Below are 16,352 nucleotides of genomic sequence, written 5' to 3'. Positions count from 1 at the left end.
TATGGTGTTGGGCCTATTTATCGCATACCAGGGATCATGGATCAGTTTGCATATGTTAAAATACTTGAAGAGGTCATGTTGCCCTATGCTGAAGAGGACATGCCCTTGAAATGGTTGTTTCAACAAGACAATGACCCAAAACACACTAGTAAACGGGCAAAGTCTTGGTTCCAAACCAACAAAATTAATGTTATGGAGTGGCCAGCCCAATCTCCAGACCTTAATCCAATTGAGAACTTGTGGGGTGATATCAAAAAAGCTGTTTCTGAAGCAAAACCAAGAAATGTGAATGAATTGTGGAATGTTGTTAAAGAATCATGGAGTGGAATAACAGCTGAGAGGTGCCACAAGTTGGTTGACTCCATGCCACACAGATGTCAAGCAGTTTTAAAAAACTGTGGTCATACAACTAAATATTAGTTTAGTGATTCACAGGATTGCTAAATCCCAGAAAAAAAAATGTTTGTACAAAATAGTTTTGAGTTTGTAAAGTCAAAGGTAGACACTGCTATTTTTTTGAACACACCCCTTTCAACTAATTGCCCAATTGCACAGCCTTAAGAGCGTGCATATCATGAATGCTGGGTCTTGTTTGTTTTCTGACAATCTACTGAACCTACTGGTAACTTGTTTGCCACGTAGCAATAAAAAATATACTAAAAACCTTGATTATTCTGGTTAGTCACATTGTACTGCTATTATTTTGAACAATACTGTATATATATATATATATATATATAAATCAGGTGTGCAGAGTTTATCTCTGAACATACTTAAACCAACTACTCAAGGTCTTCAGGATAAGTGTAAACGTCCAGGCAGGGACACCAAAAGATTATTAGGTAATGTAAAGACCACATAATGAAGAAATGATGAAACACAAAATTGAACTGGAATCAATCTTTAATGTAAACAGCAGGATGTTGCGTACTTAAACCTATAACAAACATGAGGGGTGAAAAAAAAAAATTCATAAAACATAATACCCACAATCTTAAATTAACAAAGAATGTTCCAATGAAATTTGACCGCCCTGAAAATTAAATTTATAATACTGACTACTTGGCAGCAATCACGAATATCACAAAAGTTTATACCAGCTTACAAAAACAGAAGCTCAATATTGCTTTGGAATGTTACAGCAGTCTGCCATGAGTCTGGTTGATGTGAAGTGAAGGAAAGAGCTATATCTACATGCCTGCGTTACAGTCAGACAATGACAACAATGTATGCGCAAAGCAGGTATGGTTTAAGACAAAAGAGGCAACCTCTTGCATGAAGCTGCCTATTTAATTTAACAGTCTACAGTAGAAGAGGCATGAATGGGATATTTGGAGAAATCATTAAGAACAAACTTGGACTTCGCTAGCAATATAGCTGCCGCTTGTTGGAGTGAAAAACATACTACACTGAGTGCTACATGCCACAATCCCCTAACACTTCTTTCACACTCTACAGGGAGCATCCCACTCCGAACAGCCAGAAATCATGATGGGACAAAGAATCTTAAAACATAACCATTTTTAAGCCAGAGCAGGTGGGCTATTTTAGGAATGTAACCATTCGAAGAGATGCAATGGGACTAGGGTGGTTTAGGACCTGAGGACCAGTTTGTGGTGGTGGTTCTTCAACCACACCAGATGGTTCATAGGCCGTGCAAGCCAAGTCCATTAAGTTCAGCAAATCCATTTTGATGAGGCGCACTAGAGAGCCAAGTTTAAGCAGGAAAGAGATGTCTGTTTATTCTTTTCTGTAACTTTCTGTAAAAGTCCTTCTTCCAGTATGCATTTAGGAAAAATCAGTCAGTCCAGTGAAAGGAGATTAGTTGCAGTCATAAACAAAGTCATAATTGCTTGGCTCTTTGGGGATCGGGGGAGGAACATCAGGGATTTGGATGTTCTCCAGGTCCAGGAGGCGGAGCTTCATCTCCATGTTGAGAAGAGTGTCCATGTCTGAGCGAGTGAACTCACTGGTCATCTCCTTCCCCAGCAGTGCATTCAGCCCATCTGTCCACACACAGTACTGAAAATTGGCCAGAAAACATGACATTAAACCACAGCATGCGCAAAGTCCAAATCACACCAAAGAGGGACAACAGCTACAGCTTCGCAGCTTGTGGTTGGCATTTGCTCACCTCATGTTTGTCAGGGGCAATGAAGTTTAGATACTCATCAGATTCGTAGAGGACAGAGAAAGCCAGCTCCAGCAACTCCTAAAGAAGGAAAGAAAATTGACACCGTCTGTCAAATGCTAATGGGGCTGCTGTGTTTGTGTGCCTTTTGAAGATCTTCTCTGAACATATTACAACAGCAGATGGTCCAATCTGGTGTGCGTGTGTGTGTGTGTATGTATACGGGCCTCTCCTGCCGGGCAACAAGAGACAACAGTAGGACGACCAGCACAGGAAGTGCATCAATGTTTGAAGTAAAAAAATACTTAAATCTCATTGACAACATTGAAAATACATGGGGTTGCTTTCAGGCAATGTATCCAGTGCAACTGCACTGTGTAACAACCCTTTCAAAATTATGGACATGCAAGTAAAGACACCACTTAAAGTAAGAAGAGGTTCAGTTCTAAATATCTAAAACCCAGATCTTATTAACACTTTTCAGACCACCTGACCTGTCTAGAGACTGGTCTAGGATGGTAAATAAGATGATACCAAAGCACAGAAAAGAATGTATTTTGTGGCAAACATTGAGTTTGCCAAAGGCATTATTGGTGCTGTGCTTCTCAGCCTTTACAAAATCTGCCTTCACATCAACTGGGTCATCTAACCTAAAAAAAAAAAAAAAAAAAAAAACAGCAGATGAAATTGGATCATCCAAATGACTTAAAGGATCATTGGATGAGAGCAACATCATCACATCCAAAATGAGAGCAGACAAACATTTCTGACCCCTCACATTCTGCCCACAGAACCTTCCCGCTATTCCGTGCAGAGAGAAGATTAGAGACAATAGAAATAATAGAAACAGAAGAGTCTCTTCTTCTGCAGTTGATGAGAGAAATGATTTTTCAAATCAAATTCCTATTCCTATTAAGATCATTCTTGCTTAAAGAAAAGACAAAGAAACAATATTGATGCACATTATTAGTTTTAGAGTCTGTCATCAGGACTAGGGGGGAGATCCAAGGTATGCTTGATATCCTATCCTCAAGTTTTAATCAATTTCGTCAAAAGGTAGTCATTTTTTACAGTTGTGGGACAAATTTGACATCGCCTGCTTTGTTCGGTGCGAAGAAGAAAGGGTGACTTTGAAACTGAAGTGAGCTGATGATCATTACTCACAGAGCTACAAGGCATAACTAATGCATCATTTGTCACCAAGCCACGTACCAGTGCATCAAAGGAAAATTTGATCTTTTGATACTGAAGAGCATTTTTTGCTTTCTGTCATCAAGCACGCACAAAAGGACTCACCTTGTTCTGCTTCAGAGCTCCCTTTTCCTTCATGTGTGGGCAGTCTTTACCAGTGACAACAGCTTTGATATCAGCTACAGGAACTGTCATAGGGAGCAAAGAAAAATTAATAAGTCAAGCTGTGGCTGTCTCAATCCCATCTTTATAAAGTGAAGCCACCACACTGTGGTCAGAATTCAGACTGTACTCACGTTTGTCCTGTAGGGAATCATGTGGTACCTCTCCCTGAGGGCTCTCCTCCAGATCCCCATAGTGGAGGACTTTATGATTGGGCGACAGTCGACAGTACCAGAACTTGTCTGTAAAGAAGCATAACAGTGGGTGAGTCTTTCATTCTAGTAAAATGCTTAATATTCTTTGGCTTTCCTTGCAGACTGGGCAAAGCCATGATTGGAAAATTGTCTCCCAATCCGTTCCTGACGCTTCTTGTGCCCCGCCGAAAGTAGACACTGCCAGGACCGCTCCCATACAGCCTAGAAGGCCATGGCTGGCACTCGACCCTGGTACCTGAATCCAAATCCTAATTACTGGGAATAGCAGTTTGGCACGATAAAAAACACTGTGGGATGAAAGAGTGCCCTTCAGGGTGGCACTTCACCGGCTGCATATACACAAACCTAAAGAGATAAGGAGTGTGCAGTAAACCGCTTTATCACTGCACACTTTCTGTATCTTATTAACAAACCAGCTCAATAGTCTGTTTATCCACCAATACAAATGTGCGATGAACAACCAACAGATACTGCAGCCAACAGCCATCTGTGAGCCCATTCTGAGTTGTCAGAACAGATAAGTGCAGAATGGTTTAATATGCATGCAGTGCCACATGCATGATGAAAAACGGGCTTCCTTTGTAGATGCTTTGCTGACTTTCTATTCTAATTGATGATATACGCAAGTCAAGAGACCTGGGAACGATGTAGATGTCATTTTTATTTAAGAGATGCATGTGCTCCAGTGCTCTTTCATACATGCACTGAAACCTACAAGAATTTAAAATCTCAATAACCTTAAGATGGACACCGTATGGAAGCAGAGTCAGGAGCAAGGATAAAAAGTATTTAACTAGATCTCTCAGAGTTTAGCTCCAGTCGGCTCCAAATCTAAACCTGTAATCCTGAAGAGTTTGATTAACTAGTTCAGGTGTTTTGAACCAGGGTTGAAGCTGGAAAAGGTCTTCCAAAAAGTCACAAAAAAAAAAAAAAAAGAACAAAAGTCTAAAATGTTTCAGAGAATTAACGGCACAGGATTAGATTTGAACATTATTCTTAAAGCCAAGCCTCAGGCAACCTCTGTAATACTTAAGATTCAAGGTAGGAACTGGACCGCTCGATTTGTACACCATGAAGAGAGAGCTCTGCTATGGGGGAACAATAGGGAATACAAATGTCAATGTAGCACCCGTCACAGTGAACAGCCACAGGTGCACTTCTTTCAGTTGCCTGAGACCAGTCCTTAAAAGCTTGCTGAAAAGGTTAGTTGTGCATGGACAAAAGAAATCTTACAACATTGGGTTATCTTGGGATTAATGATACCTGAATTGTGGTGGCTTCATGTGGTTGGTGCTTTCTGTGGGGAACCTCATTGTAAAGATTGTATTAGGGAGCAGAACATACCAGAATGTCATGGAGCAAGCCACTGAAATGTGATTCAGACTTGACTGACAAGTAAATGACTTTATCACAAAGGTTACTATTTGGGTTGGGTATTGTCTGAATTTGATCAAATGACAAATACATTTCTAACAACCCCTTTTCACCAACAATAACAATGAAAAGACATGCATAGGAATTGATAAGTGGAATTGAAATTTTTAAATTTTACAAGTTTTTGATTTCCTGACCTTAAGTATCCAATTCTGAAATTGGAATTGATTTTCGATTCCCAACCCTATTAATTATGGATTAACAATTAATTAAATACAGAACCCGTATCTCTGCTACAAAAAAACAGATAACCAGTATTCTGCAGGATACCATAAACCTGGACATGGTTAAGGTAAATATTCAATGCTATTTCATATGGCACATACACACTGACAATAATGAGTCACTGAACTACTGATAGGCTTACTGGAGATACAGGTTAAAGATATATGTTCTATAATTCATTGATTATTGAACGAGATTCCCCACATGAATCACCAGCCACATGAAGCCACCATAATTATCCAATCCTACATCATAAACATTTTGGAATTTAGAATTTCTCACCTCCTACTTGAAAATAACCACCGCTATGATGCTCAAAGGTCAAGTGCCATTCTATTTAATTATTTTCAGTGGAAGTGAAAAAAACCAAATGGAATTCTGAGTTACCTGGAATACTTTGAATTTGGAAGTAGAAAATTTCAACATTCCGAACATTCCCAACCCTGAATTTTCTAACTGCAACTCTGTTTACAAGAGGTTCTCTGTCTGCATTCTTGGTATTCACAGTTTCATTTTGCTGCCCAAAGCTTAACTCTGCTTAATCTCTTCGCACCGAGGCAAAATAAGGCACATAAACCACTTGCAAATAATGACTTATCACATTTAGTACATAATTTAAATTATGAGAGGGTGCCATGCAAGTCATATTTAGTGACACTAGCCTTTGGAAGATAATAGAATAGTTGATTGTGAGCAAAAAGAATTCCATTCACACCAGTGAGGTTCATAATAAAAGAAAATGATGGCAATGAAACAGGCAAAGTGTGAAAAATCTCAAATGAATAAAAGAAGAGAAAAAGCAAGAATAAGAGATTCAGTGAGAAAGTGGGGACCCTAAGAGAGAGAAAAGAAGAAAGCGAGAGGCAGGCAGACGGATGGCAAAAGATAGACAAGGTGTCTAGTCTCAGAATCATCTAATCCTGTAGAAGTGTGAAGAGTGTTAAATTATCCAGGCTAACTGATAAAGCCTCCCTCTGAGCTCAGCAGACAGCCCTCCTCTTCAGCCAGCCCGAGTAAAAAGCGAGATTATATTTGATGATCTTTCAACTCTTCGATCTGCGGCGTAAGCTTTATAACTCCCACCACTCAGCGCTTGTTTGAAATTGGCTTCATACTTCCGCTCTCTCAGCAACAGACAAAGCTATTTTTCACACTTGCTAAATCATGCTGTTGGTTTAATAATAGCACTCATAAAAATATTCATAGGATGTATACATTTCAGAGTGTTTAAGTAAGATAAAAGCTATCATGTGAGACACTTTATTATTAAGTTTCTATACCAAGATATTACTGAAATATCCAATCAAAATTCTGTAAATGAGAAGTAGCCCACACTCTTAAAAATAAAGGTTTCTAAAGGGGGTTTTCACAACGATGCCATAGAAGAACCAGTTTTGGTTTCCCAAAGAACCTTTAAGTTAAGTTTTTTTTTCTTAGTGTGAAGAACATTTTAATGATCTATAGAACCTTTTTCCATTGTAAAGAACCTTTTGTGGAATGAAAAGGTTCCATGGATGGTAAAGGTTCTTGGTGGAACCATTGATGCCAATAAAGAACCTTTAGTTTTAAGAGTGCGGTAGTGGTCACCAATAAAAGCCACAACTGAATAACCCCATTAAGTCAATCAGTTCACAAACTTAAGATGAGTACAAGAAAGCTATGCTAGGCTCCAGTTAACTTAATACTCGCACAGAGCTGATGCGTTTGAAACAGTTCAGCTGAAAGTGCATTCATTTTGAAGAGGAAAATTCTTTTACTGTGCACTAAACAGACAAAATTCCACCGGTAAAGTAAATTGTAAGAGGAAACTGAAGATGAAAATGCTGTTACACCACATAAACGTTCAGAACATGATCACAAATTTATATTGTTTGCATGCTTGCATTTCCATTCATTTCTATGCTGGTTCACAAACAGCATCCTTTTCATGAGCCTCCTTGAGGGATTTGTTATGCAATATTCTATATTTTTCTACCACCACAAACAATCTGTCTCAGGCTTGACAGTTTAATGGTACGCAGGTGTTGGGATTGTATCTCAGTTGGATATTTTTGTGTGTTCGGGCTATCGAACTTCAGAAACAGAAATCAAACCATAGACAAAATGTAGTGTTATTCATAGTGGCTGGTTAGGACGGAAACTTGGATTAACAAGAAAGAGGCAGCTTTGAACCTATGGTGCCAAAAATATAAAAACTAACTTTCTCACCCTTACGTTCAAGTGTGTGTTTGTGTGTGTGTGTGTGTTTCTTACCCTGTCTCCTTCGGCTGCTGATCTTCCTGAAGCAGGTGCCCTCACACAAACGATTGAGGCGTTGCTGTTTGATCAACTCCATGATCTCCGGCTGGATTTTCTCCCTGAGCTCCCTGGAGAAACATCAGAGGATCACACAAATGCAGTTTGAAGTAGCCCACTTTACTGGCAGTTTACACAAAGAACGACTCCTAAAATCACATACAGACTTGGTCTTTAGACATTTCTTTGTACTACAAGTCAGTAGGAGAAAGACAAACTTCTAATTTTGCTAAAGCTACTGTCAAATTGAATGTGCTGCTTTAGATCAAAAGCAGAATTTCGGAATATTAATTAGCATTTAAAGGCCTCTCTAATGTTGTTTAGTTATTAAGTAATTCTGTGAAAACAGATTGGCTTATCTGGTTTTTATTAATTTTTTTACATATAATTTTGCCTGGGATTACAAAAACTGGTCCTTGTATTTTCAACATTATTTTATTCAAAGATGCCTTTGAATAATACTAAACTAAAGGAAAATACGGTCAAAAAACAAGCAGAAAACAAATTGATATTCCTGTTATAGTGATTAGATCGAACAATAGATAGAACATGAAATCATGAGTGATATTTTCAGCATTTCATTTCTCAAACTCTGAAAGTTCAACACGGACACTTCCATTTGGCTGTTATATTACATGTGGATGTTACAGAATGTTCTGTGCGATTGTACATTCCAGCTCAAATGACACTACTGTAATGCAGTGGGTAATTTATTTAATGGAGTCTCCTCTTAGTTTAATGAGTTATGATGAACTAATGTTTTCTTTATTGCCATTATTGCCATTGCAATTTCAGTGGAAATTGCATTTAAAGGCTTGTTTTCAGTCATGAGTGGGACACAGGTGCAGTACACATGGACCAAAACGGAGTGCTTCCATTAACTGAAGAGTTTCCAGCAACTCACAGGATGGGCCGGGATTGGAAATCCTCCTGGTTCATCCTCTCAGATTGGCGTAATTTGAGGATCTCAGTGTAGCTCAGATTTTGCAGACGACTTTTAAACTGATCCAGAGAGTTAGGCTTGATCGTGAGAGCACGAGTGATCTGTTCCTTCACCACCTGCATCACCTGTAGCACATAAACAGAAACAGGTGAATATAATTGACATAAAAACACAACATTTTTTTCTTCTGATCATGGGTTTAAAAACCTTACACCTAGTATTGTAGACATTTTACTGGTAAAGTACAGGCTTCATATACATTTCAAAATAAATGAGGAAAAATGTTAAAACTGGACAAGAAAAAGAGTGAACGCTGCATGAAAAGATAATGAAAAAAGAAATGATAAAAATCACTATATATCTTAGTGATTGCTGTTTGATGAAGAATCAAAGGAAAACAAATAGAAGTGACAGCCAGCAATGGACTATGACACAAAAATTCACCCATATGCAGTAAAAACAGACTGCTTTCCTTCATCCTCGGATACAGAAACGCCCAGCTGCCGTAGAGCCGCAGCTTTACCGTTGATGCCTGAATAACGCACAGCTCAAGGTAACAAACAGAGGGTTGGTGTACGCACCAAGCCTTGGGCTACAGATCATATGCTGTGATTAGCTGGAGAGCACAGTGAGGGATGAGTTGGGAAGCTGGAACCGAGTCTAGTTGCTATTCACTCATCCCAGTCATCCAGAGAAGCAGGTGCCGCTGGCTCCCGCAGCAGGATTAGATGAGGTTTAATTAGTGATAAGACTGGGACACGGTCAGGGCCCCCTCCCAAATCACCAGGCTGATATGTCCGTGCTTGAAAAATGAGAGGTGTGATTGCTGGAGGAATAAGCCGAGATGGCTCCATTCAAACAGCACAGTAGCGTTTAAAGGGGAGGGGGTTCTGACAGCTGCAGGTGGGGGACGAAGAAGCGAACGTCTCCACTCGAAACAACCCCTTAAGGCGGGGGAAGCAATTTTCTGAGCCACATTTGCTGATTTTTCACGGTTCAGAATTAATTAATCCAAGGCTCTCTCTCACTTCCTTTTATCAGCCTCTTTAAATCAAGTCGTGATGGCTGAAATGGAAGCAAACCTTTTATACGTGAAGATGATGTGATATGGGGGAACAGTCGAATTTCAGCTACTTATGTGGTGGGTGGCGATATTTGTGAATAAAGCGGAAATGGACCTGTTTTTAGACATACGCACTAAGTGTGTCAGCCTCACTAAGGAGGTGTGCGAGTCTTCAACTGCCCTGCCATCCTTATTGTCTTTCCTTCGCCTCTCCTCTTCCATGCATCTAAATGCACAGAACACACTCGCCCACTGTGTGTCAGCCTGCAGATAATACAGTAACATACAGTGGGGAAGAATGAATGTGTGTGTATTTGTGCATGTTTGTGTGCTTTGAGTTGAAAAATTGAAAGTGCTCTTAAGACTAAGATTGTTTTACCGAATTAGACTATATATTTTGATTTAAACTGATACATCAGCGCAGTTATTATGCTCTTAAAGGCATCTGTATTCATTTAATGCTTTTGGACGTCAAAGCTACAACGCCATTGGACAAATCTATTGCTTCCCTCAAGCACAACAAATGAAGGATTCATCTTAATATTAAAGTGTTTCTGAAATATCTTTGAAAAAGTGAGTGGGCTTGTGGGATCGTGCCAGTCCTGTTAAATGCCATGAATAGAGTTGTGCTATGGAGAAATATAAAATTCCGGCACAATTTTTGTATACTGCCATCTTGGATTATACTGAGAAAAAAGTAAACAAATCCAGATTTTAGGACCCTTATGGCCAAGTGCTATAAAATAGATGTATATCCCTTTATAAATGTATATCCGATCAACTAAAACCAATGCACATCCAAATGTGAAAAAAAAAAACATAAACAGACAGAAACAAAAGGAATTAACCCAACATTAAAAGTCATGCGTTTTGTTAAAAGTGCACCATTTACAATCTTACCTTGCATCTTAACGCAATGCTTATGGATTGCAATACTTATGCATCAAGATGTGTAATGCTCAAAGCTGTCTATCTGGCCTAAGTGTGCATAGACACTGCAAAAAAAAACAAAAAAAAAGCCATTACATAGCAACATGTAGTGGTCCACTAGTTGGTTTACCAGCACCTTTTTGCAGCTACACCAGTTTGCTCCCGTCCCTCGTCCAGACAGCCAATCAAAACTCTGCCCCTAGTCAGGGAAGCGAGATTTATCACTAATGTCTTATTTTAATTATACCTTTGCACAGCTATCCATCATAAATTCACATGTATGCCTCTCTGTTTTTCAAACCAGCACATAATTAATAGTCGTATTTATTTCCTACCTGTAATTATGCAAAGGCCATTATTCAGTAGCATTAGAAGAGTTTTTTATTGATTTAAGAAGATGAATCACATATAAGTTTATGAGCATCTTTGCTGTAAACAAAGCCTAGAAAAGGATGCTTTTTATTTATGATCCTGACAGTTTGTATGCAATTAGATGCATAATATACACGGTAATTGCCTTATTAAAACATTCTGCATGCATTGCTAAAGCGAACAGTGACAACAGCCACATCATTGTCTCAGCAGACTTTCCAAATCCTGCGATCCAACTTTACACTAAACCAATCATAACCTGACGCAATGTGGTAAGATTGCAATATGTTTGTCCATATCAAATACGACATGGCTACAAGATGCAACATATTAAATCAAAAACCATAGTCACTCAAAAATGGATAAGTACATACACACAGCAAATTTAACATTATTACATAAACATACTGTGTGTCTGATGCAATCTTTGTCATGGAATACACTTGTCTGTTCACACACTTGTGACTTTAGTTTTAACATTCATTTTTCAATTAAATTATTCACTGTCACTTTCAGTATGGCTAAAAAGGTCACCCAACATGATATTCAAACATTGGGCCATTTTAAAACCCCAAAATGTACAAAATACGTACCTATTATTATTGCCAAAATGTGTATGTTGATGTTCTAGCCATGACATTGCAGAAATAGACCAGGTCTAAAACAGAATTCAATTTATGACAAAAATTCTGATCAACATGGAAAAGATCTGCTTAGGACATGGTGTTAGGATCAAACCCAAAACCTTCTGACTGGCACACTTATTCTAAGTCAAAGCTGCTTAATTAGCCTAGTATGTCACATCAACACTCAAAACTTTACTACAGCTGCATGAGTTGATAATCATCATTTACAACCTGTCAATCACCCAAATAGGGTTTAGATGATTCAAATAATAATAATAATAATTCTCAAATGGAAAGGAACAGAAAAAAAAATTACAATAGAGACTGGAAAGCATATATTGCACCTGTCTCTGTCATCCTTCTTTCACATTCACTTTGCTTTTTATGGTCTGTGGACCCAATGGGGCAATCAGGCACAAAAAGGAAAAAGGACATTTATCCATTCCACAATTGACATGCTAATTATGCCATTTCCTCCCTTTAATGATTTTCATAACAGTTAATAATGATTCACATCAAAGAAATGGGCATTACTTCAAAGAAAACAAATAGATATCATTAACGGAAAAATCATTTGCTGGAAACACTGACCGCAAAGACCAAGTGATGAATTTAGATGCAGTACAGTCCGGAGTCTTTGTTTTTTTTTTTTTTTTTTTTTTTTTTTTATAAATGCTGAGGGTAAGCCAATGAATAACAAGTGGAGTAGAAAAGGAAAAAACACCTGTGTATGCATATGCATGCCAAAACAGAGAGATACAGTCTTGCATGCAATAAGATGCTCTGGTAAGACTCTGCTCAGAGATCAAAGGATGATGGAAATTAAAAAGCTGGAGCAAATTTAATGTGAAACCAAATGCAGGTAGGTCCATCGAATCTCTTCTGCTCTTTCTGACCTGGGTAGGGATACATTGGGTTTTGGAGCAGGTTGCTGTATGCTTACTGAGGGGTTGGGAGGCATGGCCTGGCACCTGCTGGTGTAACAGGATATTAAGAATCTCTGCTTGACCATACAACCTGCAGTCATCTGTAGAGTGATGACATCTGTCAGGCTCCTGTTTTAGGTTGCATCATAAGTGTGTAGCCTCCATGTTATTGGAATTATTGTCCATGTAAAGAAAATGACACACAGATGCGGAGAAAGCCAATCGCGCAAAGTCTAGACATGCAAATGCTCTCTGACAAGGAAACATTGCATAACAGGTCCTTGAAAAGAATCCCCAAAATTTGCCAGGTCCTGGAGTACTCTTTAGCAGGTGGCACTCAGTTCTCTTGGGATCCAGCCACATATCCACACCGTTGAAAGGAGCAGACAGGAGTAAGTCTTTCACCAAGGGCCAGCATGAAGCATGCTGAAAGCGAGCAATGCATTAAGGTCACTTAAGGTCTCAGGAGACTCAGCTCATAGAGTAGAGTAGTGCAGGTTTTGTGTGTGAGAAAGAAAAACACAGAGGAAAGGAAAGGAAAGGAAATGCAATGAAAAGAAAGAAGGATAGAAATAATAAATGTAAGTGTGGAAGGTAAAATGCAGAGGAAAGGAAATTAAGGAAAGGAAAGTAGGGAAGTAAGAAAATAATGGGAAAGAAGTGAAGGAAGCAATGAAGAAGGACAGAAAGTAAGAAAGGCAAAAGGGGGAGAAAAAGAAGGGAAAGGGGGAATAAAGAAGGATCGGACGTAAGGAAGAAGGAAAGGGAATGTGGAAAGATAAAGAGAATAAAGAAAGGAGGAAAGAATGAAGAAAGGAAAGAAAATTCTATTTTATGCTTTGCAAGGGGAAGTAGGGAATAATGGACCAGAGGCTTGGGTGCGGATGCTGAGCACGACCAACCAAAACCTCGAGACATCATTCACTTTATGAAATCTTGCAGAATTATGCTTTGAAAAAAAAAAAAGCTCCCTGTGATATTACCGTAATCAATCAACGTTAGGCGCTAGCTGACAGCCCATTGCAGAATTCAAAAGTGTGGGGAGATATTTATTGTTTTTTTGATCTACAAAAGGTCAATCCTGCGAACACTGAAGCAACAAAGAAAGCACAGAGGATAAGGCCGTATACAAAAGAAACGAAACCTCAATACAAGCTTTTCCTGTAAAAACAGTAACACAAAAAAAGCCAAACAGACAGTGTTGATCTTCCTTACACGTGGGATGCATGCACAAATAATGCTACCTTAACAAACAGCCGCAAATCAATGAGAGCGACTGGAGGGCAATGTGCAGCGGAGAAACGACTGATGGAGAAACGACACATTAAAGCGCTCATTCATAATAAGTACCCAAGCAGGGGCTGGGCTACGGAGGAGAGCGCAGGTTGGAGCGCTCGCTCTGGATCGCTCCCTCTTTAATCATTAGCTGAAATCTGCCTCTAACCTGATTACTACAAGCAGCCTCACACAAAGCCTGCCCCATCTGTGCACCGGTTTCATCTCTCCTTTCCCAACAACATCCAGGCAAATTTGCAAATGCCCCTCCATAATCTTCATTCCTCCATGCATCCGACACGGTCTCTTCAGCAATACTCACATGCCATTGTCACCTCCATATTTGGGAGCGTGGCTCCACGTTGGTCCAACCCAGTGTAGCAGAGATGAACCCTGACCAAGTGCAGGGACAATTGGATGCCCAGAAGAATGATAAACAGTGGTGGCAGATGGTTCCCGGGTTGCTTTGTGTGTGCGTGTGTGTGTGTGTGCAGAAGAAAACAGACCAAGCTTTAGCCAAGGGTCGCTTTTGTCTGGCCGTTCATGCCCATCAGCACTCTAAAGTCTGAAAGCATCTCCAAGCAGCTCAGTTTATGTCCATTTCAGGGCTTGAGCCTGATTGGCCAGACACTATGGTTGCTTCAGCCAATGCCGTTCCAGCATTACAGATCACATGGTTTGTATACAAGGGAGGGCATCTGAAGAGGGAAAGCTTGGAAGGGGGAGGGGTGGGGGTTGTGCTAGCTTAAACAGAGTCACTACATCACTACTACTGCGCTTGGATGAACCGAAGTGGCCATTTTAAGCCAGGTGTCATAGCTGCCTTCGTCAGAGCTGATTGGGTGGAGAAGACAGCTGTTTATGAACCAAAACACACACGCACACAATAGCTGTTCTATGCTGTCGCGGAGAAGCGGGAGCAGGAGTAATTAGAATGTGGTTGCCATGGAAACAGGCAAACCACTACCCGTCAGATTTTTTTTTTTGCTTTGCCCCAGGAGCATCGTCAAGAGCAGACCTGCCTCCCGCTTCTCGTCTCACACACCTCACACACACACACACACACACACAGATGCACAGACAATATTTACAGGATGTGACAGGCATATAATGAAGAGAGCGAAAGAGAGAGAGAGCAAAAGAGAGAGAGAGAGAGAGAGAGAGAGAGAGAGAGAGAGAGTGAGAGAATGACAGTGGGGGAGGAAAAAAATTGCAGGTGTGTAAAAAAATGTGATGTATGTGTGATAAGAGGCAGAGGATGCTGAGGTGCGGTCATCTGAAAACAGTGGAGGCCCATCAATGCTCGATGATGACAGTGATGCCTCATAATCATTTTGAAGCACGTCTGACTTGACCCACCAAGACAAAAGCACAAAATGGAGGACTTGACTAAAGACAACAACTGAAAGTCGAAATAACATCTACAGTGCAGGAGTGCCAGAACGCGTGTATATATATTAAGAGTGTAACAATACACGCATTCTTACCAAAAAATTTCGGTATGGGTCTTTCTGGTTTTGTACGCATATGTATTGTACAAATACAGCATTATTTTAACCACTGCACGAGTGGAAATTTATGGGAACTGGCAGTTTTATATATTGTTACGTTTGATAATAAAAACAAAATCTTATCTTTTAAATTATGCCCTTTTTTCTTCAAGAATATCCAACAACAAATGCTGTTTTCACACTCTTTGATGTGGCATGACAGAACACTAGAAACGGCACGTTTCATACTGCATCAGTATATATATATATATATATATATATATATATACTGATGCAGTATGAAACGTGCTGTTTCTACAGTATATATACATATATATATTTTTTTGTTTGTTTTTTTGTTTGTTTTTTTTTGTTTTTTTTTAAAGCATCAAGCCATGCTTTAAGAGCTCAACAAGAATGAGCTCGAGGCAGACAAAAAGAAAAAAAAAAGGCTGCCTCCAACAATTTTTTTTAGGGGAAAGCACTGCTGTGCTTGGTTCCTCTGAGAAAACTGGCTAGAATCATTATGTATTCTTATAGTAACTAGAGTGAGGAGGTATTATAAAGTTTATCCTTCTTTGTTGAAAATGAGTATTCTATAGCATTAAAGGCTTAAAGAGATATTTATTTATTCTGGAAGGATACAAGACCAACCTGTAATTAACAAATGTCTCTTAAAACTTTAAGATACTATAGAAAGCTAAAGTTAAATCAGCTTGAGAAGGTGACATCTGAGCAATGAAACAGAGTTATTACTCTTTAAGTCTGTAATAAGCTCCCACAAAAAGGTGAGTCTAATCTTCTTCATTCAGGATTGTGTCTACACACGACAAGCAAATACAATGGGTGTCGAGATTTAGGTGTTACACTCATTTTTATTTCTCTAAAGAGAAATAGGACTGAGAACTCCTACTGCCATGACTTAAGAAATAACAGTTTTTCTGCTGATGATGTTCCATTGATAAGATAGTGGTGGTCTTATTACTCCATGCATGTCAGAATTGATGGTTAGAGAGCCACTGATTTGTATTTTGCTCAAAGGGAATAGAGGCAAGAATCACTAATACACAAATC

General features: G+C 39.3%; 1 protein-coding gene across 4 annotated transcripts in view; it reads right to left on the bottom strand.

The window, feature by feature from the left end:
- Positions 1-885: 885 nt before the first annotated feature.
- elmo1 (engulfment and cell motility 1 (ced-12 homolog, C. elegans)) overlaps positions 886-16,352 on the bottom strand; it is an 83,005-nt gene continuing 67,538 nt past the window's right edge. For 3 of the 4 annotated variants that reach the window (XM_026288938.1, XM_026288937.1, XM_026288939.1), the window contains 6 exons: positions 8,558-8,721; positions 7,612-7,724; positions 3,619-3,726; positions 3,428-3,510; positions 2,135-2,212; positions 886-2,022 (listed from right to left, as the gene is read on the bottom strand). In XM_026288938.1, the coding sequence (XP_026144723.1) occupies positions 1,822-2,022; positions 2,135-2,212; positions 3,428-3,510; positions 3,619-3,726; positions 7,612-7,724; positions 8,558-8,721 (747 nt within the window). In that variant the 3' untranslated portion in view covers positions 886-1,821. Of the gene's footprint in view, positions 2,023-2,134; positions 2,213-3,427; positions 3,511-3,618; positions 3,727-7,611; positions 7,725-8,557; positions 8,722-14,110; positions 14,371-16,352 lie in introns of those variants that run through there. The other variant, XM_026288940.1, reaches the window with a different exon arrangement.

Source organism: Carassius auratus, chromosome 19 (genome assembly GCF_003368295.1).
Source record: "Carassius auratus strain Wakin chromosome 19, ASM336829v1, whole genome shotgun sequence".
Lineage (NCBI taxonomy): Eukaryota > Metazoa > Chordata > Actinopteri > Cypriniformes > Cyprinidae > Carassius > Carassius auratus.
The sequence above is the reverse complement of the archived record's forward strand: the minus strand, read 5'-3'. Positions and strand labels throughout refer to the sequence as shown.